General features: G+C 40.4%; 3 protein-coding genes across 6 annotated transcripts; 1 reads left to right on the top strand and 2 right to left on the bottom strand.

The window, feature by feature from the left end:
- The first annotated feature begins 28 nt into the window (after positions 1–28).
- Positions 29–4,675, top strand: LOC115176577 (actin-binding Rho-activating protein). Of its 2 annotated transcripts, none has more exons than XM_029736647.1 (2): positions 29–309; positions 3,271–4,675. In XM_029736647.1, exon 2 carries the CDS (start codon positions 3,335–3,337, stop codon positions 3,845–3,847), a length of 513 nt encoding a protein of 170 aa, XP_029592507.1. In that variant the 5' UTR covers positions 29–309; positions 3,271–3,334; the 3' UTR covers positions 3,848–4,675. The 2 variants fall into 2 exon arrangements, with proteins under 2 accessions (XP_029592507.1, XP_029592506.1); XM_029736646.1 differs by having other exon boundaries at positions 30–305.
- Positions 4,676–4,860: 185 nt separating this feature from the next.
- On the bottom strand, positions 4,861–8,317 carry LOC115176578 (histidine triad nucleotide-binding protein 3). Of its 2 annotated transcripts, none has more exons than XM_029736648.1 (5): positions 8,145–8,317; positions 7,716–7,833; positions 7,519–7,588; positions 6,857–6,983; positions 4,861–6,067 (listed from the first exon to the last, which is right to left on the bottom strand). In XM_029736648.1, the coding sequence occupies exons 1-5, from the start codon at positions 8,280–8,282 to the stop codon at positions 6,020–6,022; spliced, it is 501 nt and encodes a 166-aa protein (XP_029592508.1). In that variant the 5' UTR covers positions 8,283–8,317; the 3' UTR covers positions 4,861–6,019. The 2 variants fall into 2 exon arrangements, with proteins under 2 accessions (XP_029592508.1, XP_029592510.1); XM_029736650.1 differs by having other exon boundaries at positions 7,519–7,585.
- A 1,018-nt stretch (positions 8,318–9,335) lies between these two features.
- Positions 9,336–14,515, bottom strand: ncoa7a (nuclear receptor coactivator 7a). Of its 2 annotated transcripts, XM_029736791.1 has the most exons (7): positions 14,404–14,515; positions 13,720–13,837; positions 12,172–12,318; positions 11,647–11,799; positions 11,415–11,510; positions 11,134–11,207; positions 9,336–10,973 (listed from the first exon to the last, which is right to left on the bottom strand). In XM_029736791.1, the coding sequence occupies exons 1-7, from the start codon at positions 14,427–14,429 to the stop codon at positions 10,838–10,840; spliced, it is 750 nt and encodes a 249-aa protein (XP_029592651.1). In that variant the 5' UTR covers positions 14,430–14,515; the 3' UTR covers positions 9,336–10,837. The 2 variants fall into 2 exon arrangements, with proteins under 2 accessions (XP_029592651.1, XP_029592652.1); XM_029736792.1 differs by lacking the exons at positions 13,720–13,837; positions 14,404–14,515 and adding an exon at positions 12,898–13,122.
- Between the last annotated feature and the right edge of the window lie 1,905 nt (positions 14,516–16,420).

Raw genomic sequence — 16,420 nt, 5'->3', positions numbered from 1 at the left:
CGTCATCACCACATTGTCATTGGCTACTTTGGATGCCGATCAGTGTTTTTCACTGTGGGTAGAAAAATAATCCGATTCAGCACTGTTCTAATGTAAAGTTCCATAGCATGGATACAATGTTGCTAACAGACACATGCTCCTCAGACTATATCAGTGATTGTGACAAGAAGTGTAAGGTACCTAAAATCAAATATCATGACAAATGTCAGCTATTCATAACGGGTCGACACGGACAGAAGAAGAAAATCTCGGAATAAGCAATACATCGATTTTGACATTGTAGCAGTGACACTTGTCACCTTACCGTATGTATGTCACTTTCAGTTTACAGATGTGTGCTCACCTTGCATTCCTATATTTCTTGTAATGTGAAATTTATTTGTGCGAGATAAATTAAATGTTTTTCATTTATAAATCAATCTGGAACAGGGGCATAATGTACCCTAACAATCTGAGGGGGCACAAAGTATGTGAGGATGGCAGGGGGGTGGTCCCCTTCCTGAAATGGGCAAATTTAGCATTTTTCAAACATCTGACGCAGTTTTTTCCTGCAATCTAGAGCCATAATCACTCTGCTTAATTCTATTTTAAAAATACGTATATTTTTCTGCATATCTAAGCATACCTCTTGAGCTCTCTGTATTCTCCTGACTGGTGATTATTTTTTTCAAAGAAACTAAATATGCTTCTCTGCATCTCTACTAAAGTCTAGGTAAAATATTCAAAGGAATGTGAGTCTTACTCAGTACATTTAGTAATTGCTAGCTTTTCTAAAGACTACCAATCTTGCCAGCAGGCATGCCAACTAAGATAGTTAGACAAGCTAGCGACTCTAACCTGATAAATAGCCTGAAATGGCTTCTTGGTATCTAGTTATGAGGTTGGGAGATTGGGAACCTATCTGGACTAGCTAAAGCCAACTTCATAAAATTGCTACAGTAGGTGGCTGTGCAAAGTATTGGTATTATAAAGAAACAACAAAAGATTTAACAAAAAAGTAAATAATATATATACACTGAATAAAAATATACACGCAACATGCAACCATTACAAAGATTTTACTGAGTTACTAGTCATAGATACCTTAAAAATAAAAGCAGGGGCGTGGATCAGAAAACCAAACAGTATCTGGTGTGACCACCATTTGTCTCATGCAGCGCAACACATCTCCTTCTTATAGAGTTGATCAGGCAGATTGTGGCCTGTGGAATGTTGCCCCACTCCCCTTCAATGGCTGTGCAAAGTTGATGGATATTGGCAGGAACTGAAACACACTGTCAGAGCATCCCAAACATGCTCAGTGGGTGACATGCACTGGTGCGTATGCAGGCCATGGAAGAACTGGGACATTTTCAGCTTCCAGAAATTGTGTACAGATCTTTGCGTCATGGGGCCGTGCATTATCATGCTGAAACATGAGGTGATGGCGACGGATGAATGACACAATGGGCCTCAGTATTTCGTCACGGTATCACTGTGCATTCAAATTGCCACCGATAAAATGCAATTGTCCATAGCTTATGCTATGAAATGGAGAAAGGAGAAATTCTCACTAAGAGGTACAGTACCAGTCAAAAGTTTGGACACACCTACTCATTCAAGGGTTTTTCTTTAATTTTACTATTTTCTACATTGTAGAATAATAGTGAAGACATCAAAACTATGAAATAACACATATGGAATCATGTGGTAACCAAAAAAGTGTTAAACAAATCAAAATATATTTTATATTTGAGATTCTTCAAAGTAGCCACCCTTTGCCTTGATGACAGCTTTGCACACTCTTGGCATTCTCTCAACCAGCTTCACCTGGAATGCTTTTCCAACAGTCTTGAAGGAGTTCCCATACATGTTGAGCACTTGTTGGCTGTTTTTCCTTCCAACTCATCCCAAACCATATCAATTGGGTTGAGGTCAGGTGATTGTGTAGGCCTGGTCATCTGATACAGCACTCCATCACTATGCTTCTTGGTCAAATAGCCCTTACACAGCCTGGAGTGTGTGTTGGGTCATTGTCCTGTTGAAAAACAAATGATAGTCCCACTAAGCGCAAACCAGATGGAATGGTGTATCGCTGCAGAATTCTGTGGTAGCCATGCTGGTGCCTTGAATTCTAAATAAATCACTGACAGTGTCACCGGCAAAGCACCTCCATACCATCACACCTCCTCCTCCATGCTTCACGGTGGGAACTACACATGCTGAGATCCTCCATTCACCTACTATGCGTCTCACAAAGACACGGCAGTTGGAACCAAAAATCTCTCATTTGGACTAATCAGACCAAAGGACAGATTTCCACCAGTCTAATGTCCATTGCTTGTGTTTCTTGGCCCAAGCAAGTCTCTTCTTCTTCTTGGTAACCTTTAGTTGTGGTTTCTTTGCAGCAATTCGACCATGAAGGCCTGATTCACACAGTCTCCTCTGAACAGTTGATGTTGAGATGTGTCTGTTGAACTCTGTGAAGCATTTATTTGGGCTGCAATTTCTGAGGCTGGTAACTCTAATGAACTTATCCTCTGCAGCAGAGGTAACTCTGGGTCTTCCTTTCCTGTGGTGGTCCTCATGAGAGGCAGTTTCATCATAGCACTTGATGGTTTTTGCAGCTGCACTTGAAGAAACTTTCAAAGTTCTTCAAATGTTCCGCACTGACTGACCTTCATGTCTTAAAGTAATGATGGACTGTCGTTTCTCTTTGCTTATTTGAGCTGTTCTTGCCATAATATGGACTTGGTCTTTTACCAAATAGGGCTATCTTCTGTATACCACCACTACCTTGTCACAACACAACTGATTGGCTCAACACATTAAGAAGGAAAGAAATTCCACAAATTACCTTTTAACAATGCACACCTGTTACTTGATGTCTTCACTATTTTTCTACAATGTAGAACATTTAAAAATAAAGAAAAAACTATTAGTAGGTGTGTCCAAACTTTTGACTGGTACTGTATATATCTTTAAAAAAAATCACAGGACAAATTTGAGGGGGCAGGTGCCCCTGTGCATCCTATGGGCATGATGCCTCTGATCTGGAAGAACTCTCACCTTCATCAGAGCATTAGTAGGGCGATGACCTATTATTATAACTTTATTATAACTAATATAGTTTATCATCATTTTATTCAGGGTGTAATTAAGGGTTTAAATAGGCTATTTCTGAGGATTAATTTGTGTCTTCCTAAATTAGAAATAGTCCTAGGCTACCATACACAGACATGTAATTGTGCTCTCAACAGTTGTTCATTGAAACTTTTATTACACCCACAGAAAATGAACTATGCCTAAAAGTGGACAAACCACTTAATACGTCCAAGACATCTGAAACACCACCATGGAGAACGATGCACCTGTCGAGTTTAACGATGACAGGACAGTGTGTGTGACGTCAGTGAAAGGGTTAAAGGAGAACTGGCAGAGATGGTCCAACAAGCACCAGGAGTACCAGAAACACAACCCCTTCAGTAACGACCGGGGGGCTATGGTGAATGTGACTGCCCAGCAGCAGAGGCTCCAACGGGACCAGGATGGCTACGGGAGGCCCCTGGAGGGCTCCTTGACAGAGCAGAGGGGCCGGGATGCCCACGTCCACATCAGCCGGGAGGTGGAGGAGCTCTGCCAGGTGATCAGGGACATCGGGGAGAGCCGTGGCGGTGGGGACGGAGGCAGCAAGGAGAGACCTGTGGTGACGGTGGAGTTCGGGAAGCTGTTTGAGCACTATGTGAATATCTCCAACAAGGTGGTGGGGATCCTGCTGAGGGCCAGAAAACAAGGCCTGGTCAGCTTTGAAGGGGAGATGTTGTGGCAGGGGCAGGATAACCGGGTCCTCATCACACTGCTACAGTAACCAGGATGAAATGACAGGGTCACCATTATGCTGCTTCAGTGACCAGGTTGATGCAGCCGACGAACAAGACAGTAACCAAGGCCCTGTCCAGAAACATCCCCTAGCCCTCTAGGCATTTGTGTAGTTGTGAAAGGATTGGATAGGTCTAAGCAATATGGTGAAAATTACATTAGGTAGCAAGGTGCAGCAACAACACCTATCCAATTCTTTCAGATTTACACCTGCACCTAGTAGAGGTAGTTGTTTCTGGGCAGGGCCCAAGAGAACCAACCTGTGGCAGCAGTGACATGCAATATGGTGCTGTAGGATGAACCTGAGTTTATTGGCCTGAATGGACTTTGCGTTGCATTCCCAGTTACACCACTACACTAATCTACATAGCGTTTACAATGTTCCTTAGCAATCTTTGTAATTAGACAGAGGAAAGGTGTACTTTTTTTATGGCACAAATACAACACACTGACACTGTAGGCTTATGTTAGAAATGCTGGAAGGAGGCTATGAAACTGCATACATGGTTGACAATGTAGCAAAATGCATCACAATTCTATTTACATTCAGGAGAAATAGCACATCACTTTTTGGTCCACTGGCATTTGTGGAATTCACACTGTACTAAATGCACATTGTTCAACCTAACAAGGGTTGATTGAGGAATGCTTTTTGCAGCTACTTGCACTCATAACACAATATGATGAAATATACTGTAACACTTTACTCATTTGAAAAATAATTATTTTGTCACTAACTAATATACTGTATTCCAAACATGTTTATAAAAGAAAGCACTAATGTTTATCAATAAAGTCTTCCAAAAGATCACCAAAACTGACTGCTAATTCATGATAAATTGCATTAGAATGACAGGTAACACTTTATTTAAAGCCTGCATAACATATAATAAGGCATTAGAAAGGGTCATATCAAGTCATATTGCCTAATAACGGCATACTTTACAGTAAGTGTTACTGAGTGATGTTTTCCATTAATAAGAGACCAGGAAGGAAATCTGATACCCTTGTGGAGGCAGCAACGCATCATTTATTTAACCATGAACAACCATTATTATTTTACAGTGACACGTCAACCAATAAATACAAACACATGACACTCAATTTCATGCAACAGCATACACTAAACATACATTACTTCATTGAGTGTTCCATTGGGCTGTAGTGCATAACAAAATTAAGTATCACTCCAACATTCATAATAAAATAACACAATTAATGTAGAGTATTGTGTTAAAAGAATGTGTGACTCAAGAAACAATTGTTTATGGATGACTGAGCTCCTCTTATTATGCATCTTGAGGAATTAGTAATGTAGGTATTATTCAGTGAATATATTAAACCTCCACAATCCAGTGTACACTTCCATTTTACTCTTCCATTGTATACGATTGATTACTATTCATGCAAAACAGTTGCTTTTCTGACCACTTGACTGAGGCCTAAAAGAGCTCATACTTCTCATTATATTTCTCTGCTTTCAGTTATTATACCTCATAATACGGGATACTGTTGCCAGTGACTGCATCGCAAATGGCGCCCTATTCATTACACTACTTTTGAGCCCTATAGGAAAAGGTGCCATTTGGGATGCCAGCCAGTGGCACAATGCACATGCATTAGTCATCTTTATCAAAGGTATCCTGCAATGAGACTTACAGTAGGTTTCCCAGTTCCAATACATCCCATTCACTTACCATTCTCAGGTCTCCTGGTTATGATCACTTAGGAATGCCTTTACGTTACTAATCGTTCTTTACATTAATACTAGAGCCTAAACACAAACATGTATATTTGTATCACTTTTCTATACCAACAGAAATTAACCCCAAAATCATTCCAGTCATTACCATTTGATATTCTGTGGTAAAAAATTAATTGTAACTATTGGTCATTTTCAAAAAAGTATTTAAAATAACAAGGAAGGAAAACATATTTGGCTTAATTTCTTATTTGGCTGTTCAGCTTGATACTATAATTAAACACCTTGGTTGAGTTGATTTGTACCATCGTCACTAGTCTCACTGTAACCCGCTGGGGAGTACAGTACACTCACACAGAGAACCACGGAGGGAGACCAGACCAGTCCTGACCTGCTCACTTCACTAATAGTAAGGTAACCCCGTTTCTCACTGGACCAGCCCAGACTGCAACCCACCCCTCAGTTGGTCTCTCCCTTAGAGTTCAGCTGCTGAATCAACTGGTCAGCCTGCAGGAGACAAACACAAACAGTACAAGAATAAATACATGACAATTCATGGCTTCTTCATGGCTTTTTGATGTCTGAATTGCCAGTCCATTGTCACGCTCATGTATTGTATCTAAAGGTAGAAAAACAAAGGCTCTTGCATGAGGTGCATGCCTGCAAACCAACCTGATGGGAATAGACTGATAGAGGTGAATGTCCCTGACATACTGTATAGATGGCCATCCTTTAACCTGGGAAGACCCATATACACCAAGGCAGATACAGGTAAAAACAGGTTTCCTAGTCCGGTGTATTTGGGGCTTTAGTCACCTTACTTCATCGCAACAGATTTCCCCAGTCCAGTAGTCTCCACAGGGAGTTAATTGACCATGAAAGCTGGCAGTGATAATGCAGTGAGAGATCAGTGTTGGCTGACTGGCTCTTAACAGATGACAACACAACAGCCAGAGTGACAGAAAAGAGCTGCTAGAACAGTGAGGAACAATGGAGCTGTTCATCAGCTGCCAATCTAGACTGTCTAACTCTATGTTTAAAAAAAGAGCCCTCTTTCCCAAACACAATGCTAACAAGCTACTCTGACAAGTCTAAATGAGTGGAGTTGATGTTTGTGTCCAGGCAGCAAGGCAAGGGAAATTATTGTTCTATCCCGACTTTGGTACTGTACGAACACTGAACTCAATAGGTGGATAATATTACCACAGAACAGACAATGTGGGGGGAATAGTGAAACATTTATCACACAAATTCTGACAGCTACTGTACTACAATGGCCATCTGAAAGAGACATACCGTGACAAACCAATAGGAGTTGGGTCTGTAGAAGAGGCGGGACATGAAGCCCATCTGACTGGCAGGTGCCAACACATGCAGGTGCAGGTGAGAGACAGAACAGAATGGGGGCCAGTGGAAGCCAAACCTGTAGATAAAAAAAAAGAAACATTGGCTGCTTCTTTGTCTCTGCATGATCTGCTGTGACAACAGCAACATGTTCAAAATGCAAAATTCTACAGACTGCTGAATGTGATTTGCCATTGTATGTTATTTCATTAAGCCAAACAACTATGCATGCATAGCAAAAATAAATAAATTGGCCTATACAATTGGAGCCACTTGTTAAAAGGGTCGGGACAATACCAATATACCGACTCTCGGCAGTATCGTGGCAAAGAAACAAACACATAACACGGATTTAACTTACTTTGGAAAACAGCCATCATTATGTTATCATCTAGACACATTTGTTCATTTTTCAGGCTATAACACACAATTGTTTGCATACAGCAGGTTTTTAAAGAACCAAAAGAGTTGTCTGCTTTCTATTTCATTTTTTTTTTGCCATGGAAAGCATCTCTCGATACTGGTATTGTCACAGCCCTAATAATATCTGACGATTGAAAAATGCTCCTTCATTTGACATGTGACATTTGCTGGAGAGAATGTTGTGGTCATACCTAACGTCGCTGAGGTCTAAGACACTGTTCTTCTGAAGGATCTCCATCCCTATCTCCACCATCTTCTCTACTGATCACAGACACAGCAGGATAATCGGTTAACACACACGCGCGCGCACACACACACACACACACACACACACACACACACACACACACACACACACACACACACACACGACTTTAAAGTTGCATACCTAATGACACATGCTCTTTACTGAGTGATTTACAGTTTCCAACATGTCTCGTGGGCACAACCAGGTAATGATGGGGAGCTCCAGGCTTGATGTCCCTGAAGCAAGAGACCTCCTCGTCCTGTCATGCGCACGAGGTCAAACACATGGGGTGGTCACTTGTTGGTTCAGCTAGGACGTCCATCACAATCAGCATTGTTTTCAGTTTGGAAGCTAACCTGCCTAAAAACTATTTTTGGGATCATTAATGTATATTGTTTCCACATAGGTATGGAAATATGATAATGGATTAGCTCAAATGACCTGTCGTTAACTGTCAGTGGTCATCATCGTTGCTGTTTTCTGACAGCTAACCTAGCCAGCTAACGACGTTAGTTAACGTAACGTTAGCCTAGCTAGCTAGTTTAGTGTCAATAATTCACTCATACTTACAACATGAAGAAGCTCCGTGCCCATCTCATTGTTGGCAACCTTGCAGAATATGCATTTCTTGTCGTATCCTTCGCCTTGACCTACGTTTATTTTAGAAATATCTACATTTGCAGGGCCAGAACTCTCGTTGGTTGCCATTTTTATTGGTCGTCACTAGTTACTACAGCCACAAAGTCTTAAACCCCGCCTATTTCTACAATTAATTTTCTTAGAATATCGATTTTAAACCTAACCTTATCTCTAACCTTAACCACAGTGCTAACCTTATGCCTAGCCAATTTTAACTTTGTGGCTGTGGTAATTAGTGGAAATCATATTGTCGGTGAGACTGGGACCTATAATCAACGAATGAAGACAAGTGGATCAAACGGTTATCGTCTGTGAGTCGAAGGGTAAAGCAAACAATTACCCAGCTTTGCAGTGCACACGAATGTCCACCTGAAGGCGGCAGTGAAACACGTCTCTCACTGAATCGTCTAGATAAAATATTTACATTTTAGTCATTTAACAGATATGCTTTTCTATTTTCTGCCACATCTTCAACATGTATAAGTCAATGCTACGGTTATAGTGCACTGTTGTATTCGCCTAAATTATTTAAAGATGGGATTTTTTAAACCATTTTCGTGACCTAGGAAAAGAACGATAAAGATGAACTTCTTGATTTTTTTTTTTGTTTACTGGTCATAGCCTATAACTTTGTTTATCTAACTCCTCCTTACTATTTACAGTAATAAAGATTTGCTCAACTTAGGTATTTTGTATTTTATTAGGATCCCCATTAGCTGTTGCGAAAGTACATTAGGCTGCATCCTATGTAGATCTTGCTTTTGAGATTGCAGGTGTCACTTTCATTAAACAAACATACTTTCTTTGACAGTACAGCAACATGTAAATCACTGCTGTAACATTTTATAATTTCTTTCAAAACCAATAGTCGTACAATGACTGATGTATGTGTGATTACTGAGGTGGCCTTAGTCTACCTATTGCTAGCTTAATTTCAACATACAGAAATGACTGGGCATCTAGCATGATATTTCCAAATACTGGGTTAATCTAAAACATGTCATATGTCCTTTTGTTATCATGAATCTTGCTTTTATATTGTTGTTGATGAGATTAATATTAGTATTACTATTTTAGGCAATAATGCTTATTGATCTTATAACAATCAGTCACATAATCACAGAAGTTTAAAGCACATTTATTGTCACCTGGAAATGCAGAATTTTAATAAGGAGCCATTAACAGTGCCAGCACTGTACAGCACACATACAGAAAAACAAAACAAAATATTTACCTGGATAACATTTCTTTAAATATATCTATTTTCTTATAGCAAATATAAAAAAACATCAAAGGAATGTGAAAAAGACGCCAAATTAAAACAATTGGTCCACCTTATATCCTGTTTTGTTCTATTAAACAAATTTCATTATTCTCTTTTAGAAATGTAAGAAAACATTTAACATGGTTTTTTACCCCTACCTTTAGTGCAAACCATTAGAGGCCACAGGTGCTTTTAGCAGCTCTAAGAGACAGTACTCTCCCGTGGCTGTTTCTAGACCTGAGTGTTGTGTGTGTGAGGAATCCCTAGGGGGCATCTGATGTTGTACCCTTATAACACAGACACATAAATAAATACAAAATAGTTGGGTAGTACAGTAGTGTGTTCATCTTAGCCTCTATAAAATTTAAAGCTTACGATGGAATTGTCATGAGAATAGGATCTTACTCTAAAATGGTATTTGGTTTGTAAATGCTGGTCATAACAAAGGATTGATGGAGGGTTTTCTAGATGTCTAGAACCAGTTGTAATGCTCGTATTGGACAGAGCTTGTTCAGTAGCAGGTACTGAGCAGCAAACAGCAGGACACTGTAAAACAGCCTGTCTATCTCTCACCATACAGTCCTCAGTTAACCAGGCAAAACACAGATACAACCCGAGTTAATGCTGGTATAATAGGTTACGCACTGGTAAAACACAGGTAAAACCAGCCTAAAAGTCACTAGACCAGGTTTTACACAGGACAAACCCAGGGGAGAATGACTGCCCCCTCTCATTCAAGGCCAACCACAGTACTGCAGGCATTATTTGAAGAACACAGGGTCCCCATTACAGTGAATGGGAAGATGGCAATCTTCGTGTAAATAAAATAACAAATAAAAACAAAAAGTTGTACTAATAATTGCTTCTATTACCCCAGATGTATGTGCTTGAACCGATTATTTTAAAATCGCACACAGACGAAGTTATTATCATAATTTAGTAGCTAATGGCAGCATGCCCCATTCTGCCTTTAACGTGAAATACTCAATGAGAGGGGGCAGCACTGAGCTAGCCTGCAACATCACATCCTGGAGTAGCTCAAACTAAGCATGTAATGCCTAAGTAAATCTCCCACATGAGACGCCATCTTAACGGACTTCCTTGGCTTCAAATGCACTATTGAGTTTTCACATAGGAATGACTGGTGTCACGTGATCGATGGCGTTGTCCATTCATATATACAGTCATTGGACAAACCAAGCTTACTGTATTAAGCTTACTGTACTTTAACAGCTTGAACACAGGCTAAACCTCACTGAACACAAGTACAGCCATGTTGTAAACCATAGATAGATAGACATGGCTCTGGCTTTTTTCTCTCTCTCTTTCTGCTTCTGAGTCTCTCAGCGTCTCGCTCTGTTTACTGGACAGTCCAGACCTCCAGGTTCTGCACTGTGAAGTCTTGCTGGGTGGACAGGGGCTGGTTGTTGAAGGTGTGACATGGGAAGCTGGCACCGTAGTACAGATCAGCATCCAGCCACAGGCCAAAAAGTCCCCTAGAGGTCAAGAAGAAAAACATATATCAGACCAGAGCCAAAGGATGCGGTTTAGCCTATCTGATCTGTAGACATCAATGAGTTTGTGGCAGCTAACTAGATTTACTTTTAGATGATAAAGGCTTCGGTATTTCTGATAAAGAAAATTCTGAACACTTACCCTCCTCCACCAATCTGTAGAGAGTCCATATGGCCCCTGATGAAGTACGAGTTCTCACCACTCCACCTGTAGGCCTGTGTGAAGAGAGAGGTGTCAGATTAACTCCACCCATCACAACAGTCAAGAGACAGCCTATTAACTACAACGACAGGGGCTGTATCTGAAATACACCCTATTCCCTATAGTACAAAGGTAAGCTCTGGTCAAATGTAGAAGTGGGTATATAGTGAATAGGATGCCATTTTGGACAAAGCCGTACACACAACAGTATGCAATGTTACCTTGAATGCAGGGCCGAAGCTGTAGACAAAAGTCTCTCCTGTTCCGTAGCAACAGTCACTCACTCTGAATGGATGGGAGGAGAAGGCACCAAACACCTGAGAGAGAGGAAAACAAACTTATTAGCATTTTACTGACCCGTTCATAATGTAATAACAATGTAATAGCAGTACATGGATGTAACAGTACGTTAGATGTCAGTTATATAGAACAGTGCGTTGTTGAGATGTCTACCTTTTTTTCCATGTCTTTGATGACCAGAAGCACAGGACTGTCGATGTGGGCCATTTGCCTGTACAGAGTCTTCAGGCTGGTGCCATGAATGGCTGTGCTGTAGACCAGGTTCCATGGATACCCCTGTGTCCTTGCTGGTAAGTGATTGGCTAGCTGTGGGTTTCAGAAACAGAGGATGAGATGGATGATGAGAAAATGTCCCATTTAAATTCACATGTCAAAGCTGTGTAATGCTGAGATGAGTATGTGCACTTTATTTTCCCGGAATTCAGTATAAATTGAAGAACCAAAAAAAAGTCCCATATTTAGCTTTGTATATATCAAACAAACCAAAGCACTAAGTTCCTCCCATGAGCTGACAGTGTAGCCTATATAGTGCTGTGAGATGATTGCTTTACTTTTCCTTTACTCCATTAGGTTTATTTGACAGGTACAAAGCACCTTCATCAACATTTCTGTAAACGTGCCAGAATTGACTGTATTAGCCACAGTGTTTTGTTGTAGTGTAGTTTAACAGTAACTCACACTCTCGATGTGTTGGTCGTTGAGGAGCTGGCTGTGGTTTCGGAGAACCGGAAGTATGTCCTCAGGCTCCTCGTCCTCAGAGCGGTTACCCTCCTCTGAGCTGCACACGCTCCGTCGACGCTTTACTGAATCCTTCCCTGTGATGATCTGCAAGGAAATAACCACAAATCTCTGTTAAGGGGAAAGTTCACCAAAATTACTTATATGTCCCAGATATTATAATTTTTCACTTTCATGTTCAAATTATCTTAAAGTAACTTTATTAAGGTACAAAATCCATTTCAGACACTTTGGGATGATTTGGACATGAAATCACATCTCTGTTAAAACACATTCTCCCTTTCTCTCTGTGAGTTTCTAAGCCACATCTCTGTTAAAACACACTCTATTTTTGTCTTTGCTGTGTTTTCTTAACCACACCGATATTGTAAAACAAGCCTGAGTAATTAACTGACTCAAACACAAACACAATAAAACTTGAAATTACACCCACAATCAGTACTAGTGAGTGAGGGTGGGTGATAAAAGACAAAATACAATAATTTCTTCAACCCTTCACCAATACGTTAACATTATTGCACACCACTCTAAAACTACTCTTCACATATTTGGGTCATACTAAAGGTATTTAAAAAAAAATACAAATAAAAACGGCATGCATACTAGTACATTATCTCACACTAAACATTACAATTCACAAAAATCAGAGTATAGTTAGCAACCCACCTCTACATATGGCTCCAGACATTTATTTGCAAAGTAAAGCACCTTGATGTTCTCCTGCATTGGTTTCATGTCTACTAATATTCTTCTTATTCACCCCAAACACAACTCATGTATACTAATAATGTAACACATTTGCCTCAGTATATGATACTGTATGTACCACAGGCACAGGCAAGAGTGTGAACTGATAACCTATACCCAACCATCAAATGCTCTCTCTTACTTCATTCAACTTCCATCCCCCTAAATCTCATTGGCTGATAGCAGATCTGCTTGTGGAAACCATATTGGCCACCTCAGTTTTTTGTTTCAGATTCCTTTCTCTAAAAACAGGATAGCACTTGCGGTAAACTGAATTACGGGTCATAAGCCCATATATGGGGTGTCCGGCAGGTTTGAGCAAACTGTCAAAATATCTCATTGTTGCACTCATGGCAGTGAGCCAACAATTCTGTAGCCTGGGTACTAGTCTGTGCCTCCTAACCTTCCCCTCCTTGTACTCCGTGCCATTTGCCAAACATGTTTAGCATATGAGAAGAAGTGGCAAGGAGTAGAATGTTAGGAGGAGAAGAAGACTGGTACCCAGGCTAACAAATATGTGCCTTAAAGCTACAATATGTCATAGATATTTCATCACAACAAACCTAACCTAGATATATAAATGTCAAATAAAAATGGTTTCAAACATGCTTAAATCTATTATTTCATACTTGTTAAATTTGTCTAATCCATTCTTTATAATGAGAAACTGCTCTCATTGTATTAGAGATAGAGGTGGTTGAATGCAATGCCACATTTTTAGATCCTTGAATCAGAGCTCACCTCCCAGTTTTTGGCAGCACAGCAGCACAGCACAGCTAGCTTGTATTTCTCCACTACCAGACAGCGGGGATGCTTGTGGTGTCTCGTGTTGTTGTCCTTGGTGTGGGTCTGTTCAACCCTGAGGAGGCAATCACATACATCAATATATTGTTTATGTACTTTAAATTATGTAATACGTTTCACCAAAAACCCACACACTCCTCTACAATATGATTGAAACACAATCTAATCTAACAACCACAAGCCAGAAATCTTTAAATAAGCCTAAAGTGAACCAATTTCTGCATGGAAAAACAAGTCTTTCAGCTACTTTTCAGAAATAGCTCTTACAGGAAAAAGCTCATTTAGGGTCCAAATACATGACTGCAGCCCATTGGAATGCCACTATCAGATCATACATAGCCTCCACTTGTGGCTCACCACCCACATGCATTCTGGTCCGCATGAATAATGACTAAAGCACCCACAAGACCTGAAGAGGCTGGAGCTGAAGCTGACATAGGCCTAGCTATTTTCCCGTTCAAGAAAACCCCCAAAATCTGCAATATCAAAATCCCTCCTACTGCCCTTGTTAAATTACATTTTTAACCTAGCAAAGAAAGGGCAAGATTCATCTTTACAAAACCCTTATTTCTCCAAATCAAGCGTCCAGGTTTGGTATCCATAGTAAGTATTGTGACTTACTCTTCAAAGCTGTAATTGACTCCCATGCTGAATAGTAGTTGGGGTACAAAGGAGGTGCAGGAGATGGAAAAGGAGGTGAAGAAGAGAAGATGATATGGTGAAGATGAGAGCGGATTGCCTGGAGGCTCAGTGCTTTAACAGCATGTCCACCCCATCTCAGCCATCAGGCATCTTATACTCCAGCGTTCCCTTAGATAAGCCCCTTTCACCATAAAACCCTCCCTTAAGGTCCTTCAAGGCCGCCTGACATGGAGGATTTCACAATGGTGTTAGATAGCCTCTGTGACACATTATCTTGACTTGCTACAGTATGCCTCCATGGGCTGAATCTGGGTCAGAAAATGACAGTCAATTCACTGTCGCAGAGACGTTAATTTCCAAACAAATAAAGGTCTGGCTGACAGACACTGTCTTTCTCTATCTGTCTCTTTTCCTGATACTTTTGTTTTATTGCAATCTGCACTTTATTGTGTGAAACACAGCCAGTCCCAATTGACTCCCTACCACTTCACTTAGGCCCTAACCCTTCAAGGTGTGCAGATCTGTAAGGTGGAAGCTCCTCCACTACATTGCGAATACCTATCCAGACCCTGTACAGAGTCTTCAAATCTCCAAAAGTTAGTGTCAAGAGGAAGGGATAACGAGCAAATTGGAAACTCTGTCAAAAAGAAAGCCAGGGGTCACAGAGGAGGCCAAGAGGTTACACAACAGTAGCCAACCGTAGGATGGAAGAAATCCATATCAGACTGTGTGGGGGCTGATTATACAGACACACATGGAGGGTCGATGGTGTTGCACATTTACATGACTATGTGAAATGTATTATATTGTGTTAAATATAAATGGACAACTTTTCCATGAGGGAAAAACATGAATCATATCCAATAGACAGTAGTGAGTTAAAGATCTACTGTAATCTACTGGTGCCTACTGTATATAATAAATAAATGCAGACTGAGCTATCAATCTGGTATAGTGGGTGCGGTTTCCAGGATAATTGCTTAGTAGTTACAGTTTGTACTGTACCTGTTAGACAACTTTCACTTGGCAGTGAAGCATCTAGTAGTTGCTTCAACTCTCCTCCAATTCATGCAAATCCACACTCTGCCTCTGCATGTTACAGATGAGTCATAGGAAAATCCCACATGGACCTGGACATGCTAAATGCATCCTTAGTGCATTTAACTATTAAATGCAACTAATTGAATGGCCGCTTTGGGATCGTGTACAAAATGCAAATCAGGCAATAAGTATTTAAGCAAAATGTGTATATTTAGATGGGGGATGGGGAAGAAACCCATGGTATGTCTTTAGTTTGGTTTGCTGTGGTATACTGCTGTAGACCCTGTGGCAGGCCCTCTATCAAAAACAATAGAATTGAACAATAGAGTAGAAGGATGAGGAATTATCATCCAGAATACAAACAGAGTTTGACACTTCATCAGATCATTATCACCGAGACTTTGACTGGACCTAGGGATATTATATGTAAGAACCACTGAAACTTTGTATAGCGCAACCCCAATCTATGAAATCCATTGATTAAAAAAACTTACTGTTTCACACAGATGTTATCATTCCATATTGTGTGTTTTCATGTCAATAGTGGTGCGTATCTGAGTGATAATAGGCAGTAGAAAACATTTGTCTATCACCCCTAACTTGCGTCAGTTAGTCTAACTGCTGTAAACTGTGTACGTGACGAATAACAGTTGATTTGGGATGGGAGAGCTAAAGTAGGGTTCACACACAGGTCACAGACTCTACAGAGGTGTCAGAGAACTAATAGGATTACTAGGCTACCATGTGAAAACAAAATTGTGAGGAGAATATTGACCGTTCAAAAGGTTTTGAAAGAGTAAACAGCATTCACTGGTAAAGGGCAAAGCTGCAGGTGTCAGCCCTCTTTAAAGATGGACGCCTGATGTCCACCTGTTCACTCACAGATGTTGAGAAAGAGGAACTGCCTTACTGTAAAACAAAATGTTACTACTATATTTATCATCCTCTGATACGG

This window comes from Salmo trutta, chromosome 37, assembly GCF_901001165.1.
Source record: "Salmo trutta chromosome 37, fSalTru1.1, whole genome shotgun sequence".
Lineage (NCBI taxonomy): Eukaryota > Metazoa > Chordata > Actinopteri > Salmoniformes > Salmonidae > Salmo > Salmo trutta.
This window is presented reverse-complemented; position numbering and strand designations above follow the sequence as displayed.

Excerpts from the sequence above, each read along its gene's own strand:
- LOC115176577 (XM_029736647.1), top strand. The coding sequence starts at position 3,335 with ATGGAGAACGATGCACCTGTCGAGTTTAACGATGACAGGACAGTGTGT.
- LOC115176578 (XM_029736648.1), bottom strand. The coding sequence starts at position 8,282 with ATGGCAACCAACGAGAGTTCTGGCCCTGCAAATGTAGATATTTCTAAA. Across the intron at positions 7,589-7,715 it reads TAAAGAGCATGTGTCATTAG|TAGAGAAGATGGTGGAGATA; the intron begins GTATGCAACTTT and ends GTCTGTGATCAG. Across the intron at positions 6,984-7,518 it reads TTAGACCTCAGCGACGTTAG|GTTTGGCTTCCACTGGCCCC; the intron begins GTATGACCACAA and ends TTTTATCTACAG.
- ncoa7a (XM_029736791.1), bottom strand. The coding sequence starts at position 14,429 with ATGGGAGTCAATTACAGCTTTGAAGA. Across the intron at positions 11,208-11,414 it reads GCTTCGGCCCTGCATTCAAG|GCCTACAGGTGGAGTGGTGA; the intron begins GTAACATTGCAT and ends CTCTTCACACAG. Across the intron at positions 10,974-11,133 it reads CTACAGATTGGTGGAGGAGG|GGGACTTTTTGGCCTGTGGC; the intron begins GTAAGTGTTCAG and ends CTTGACCTCTAG.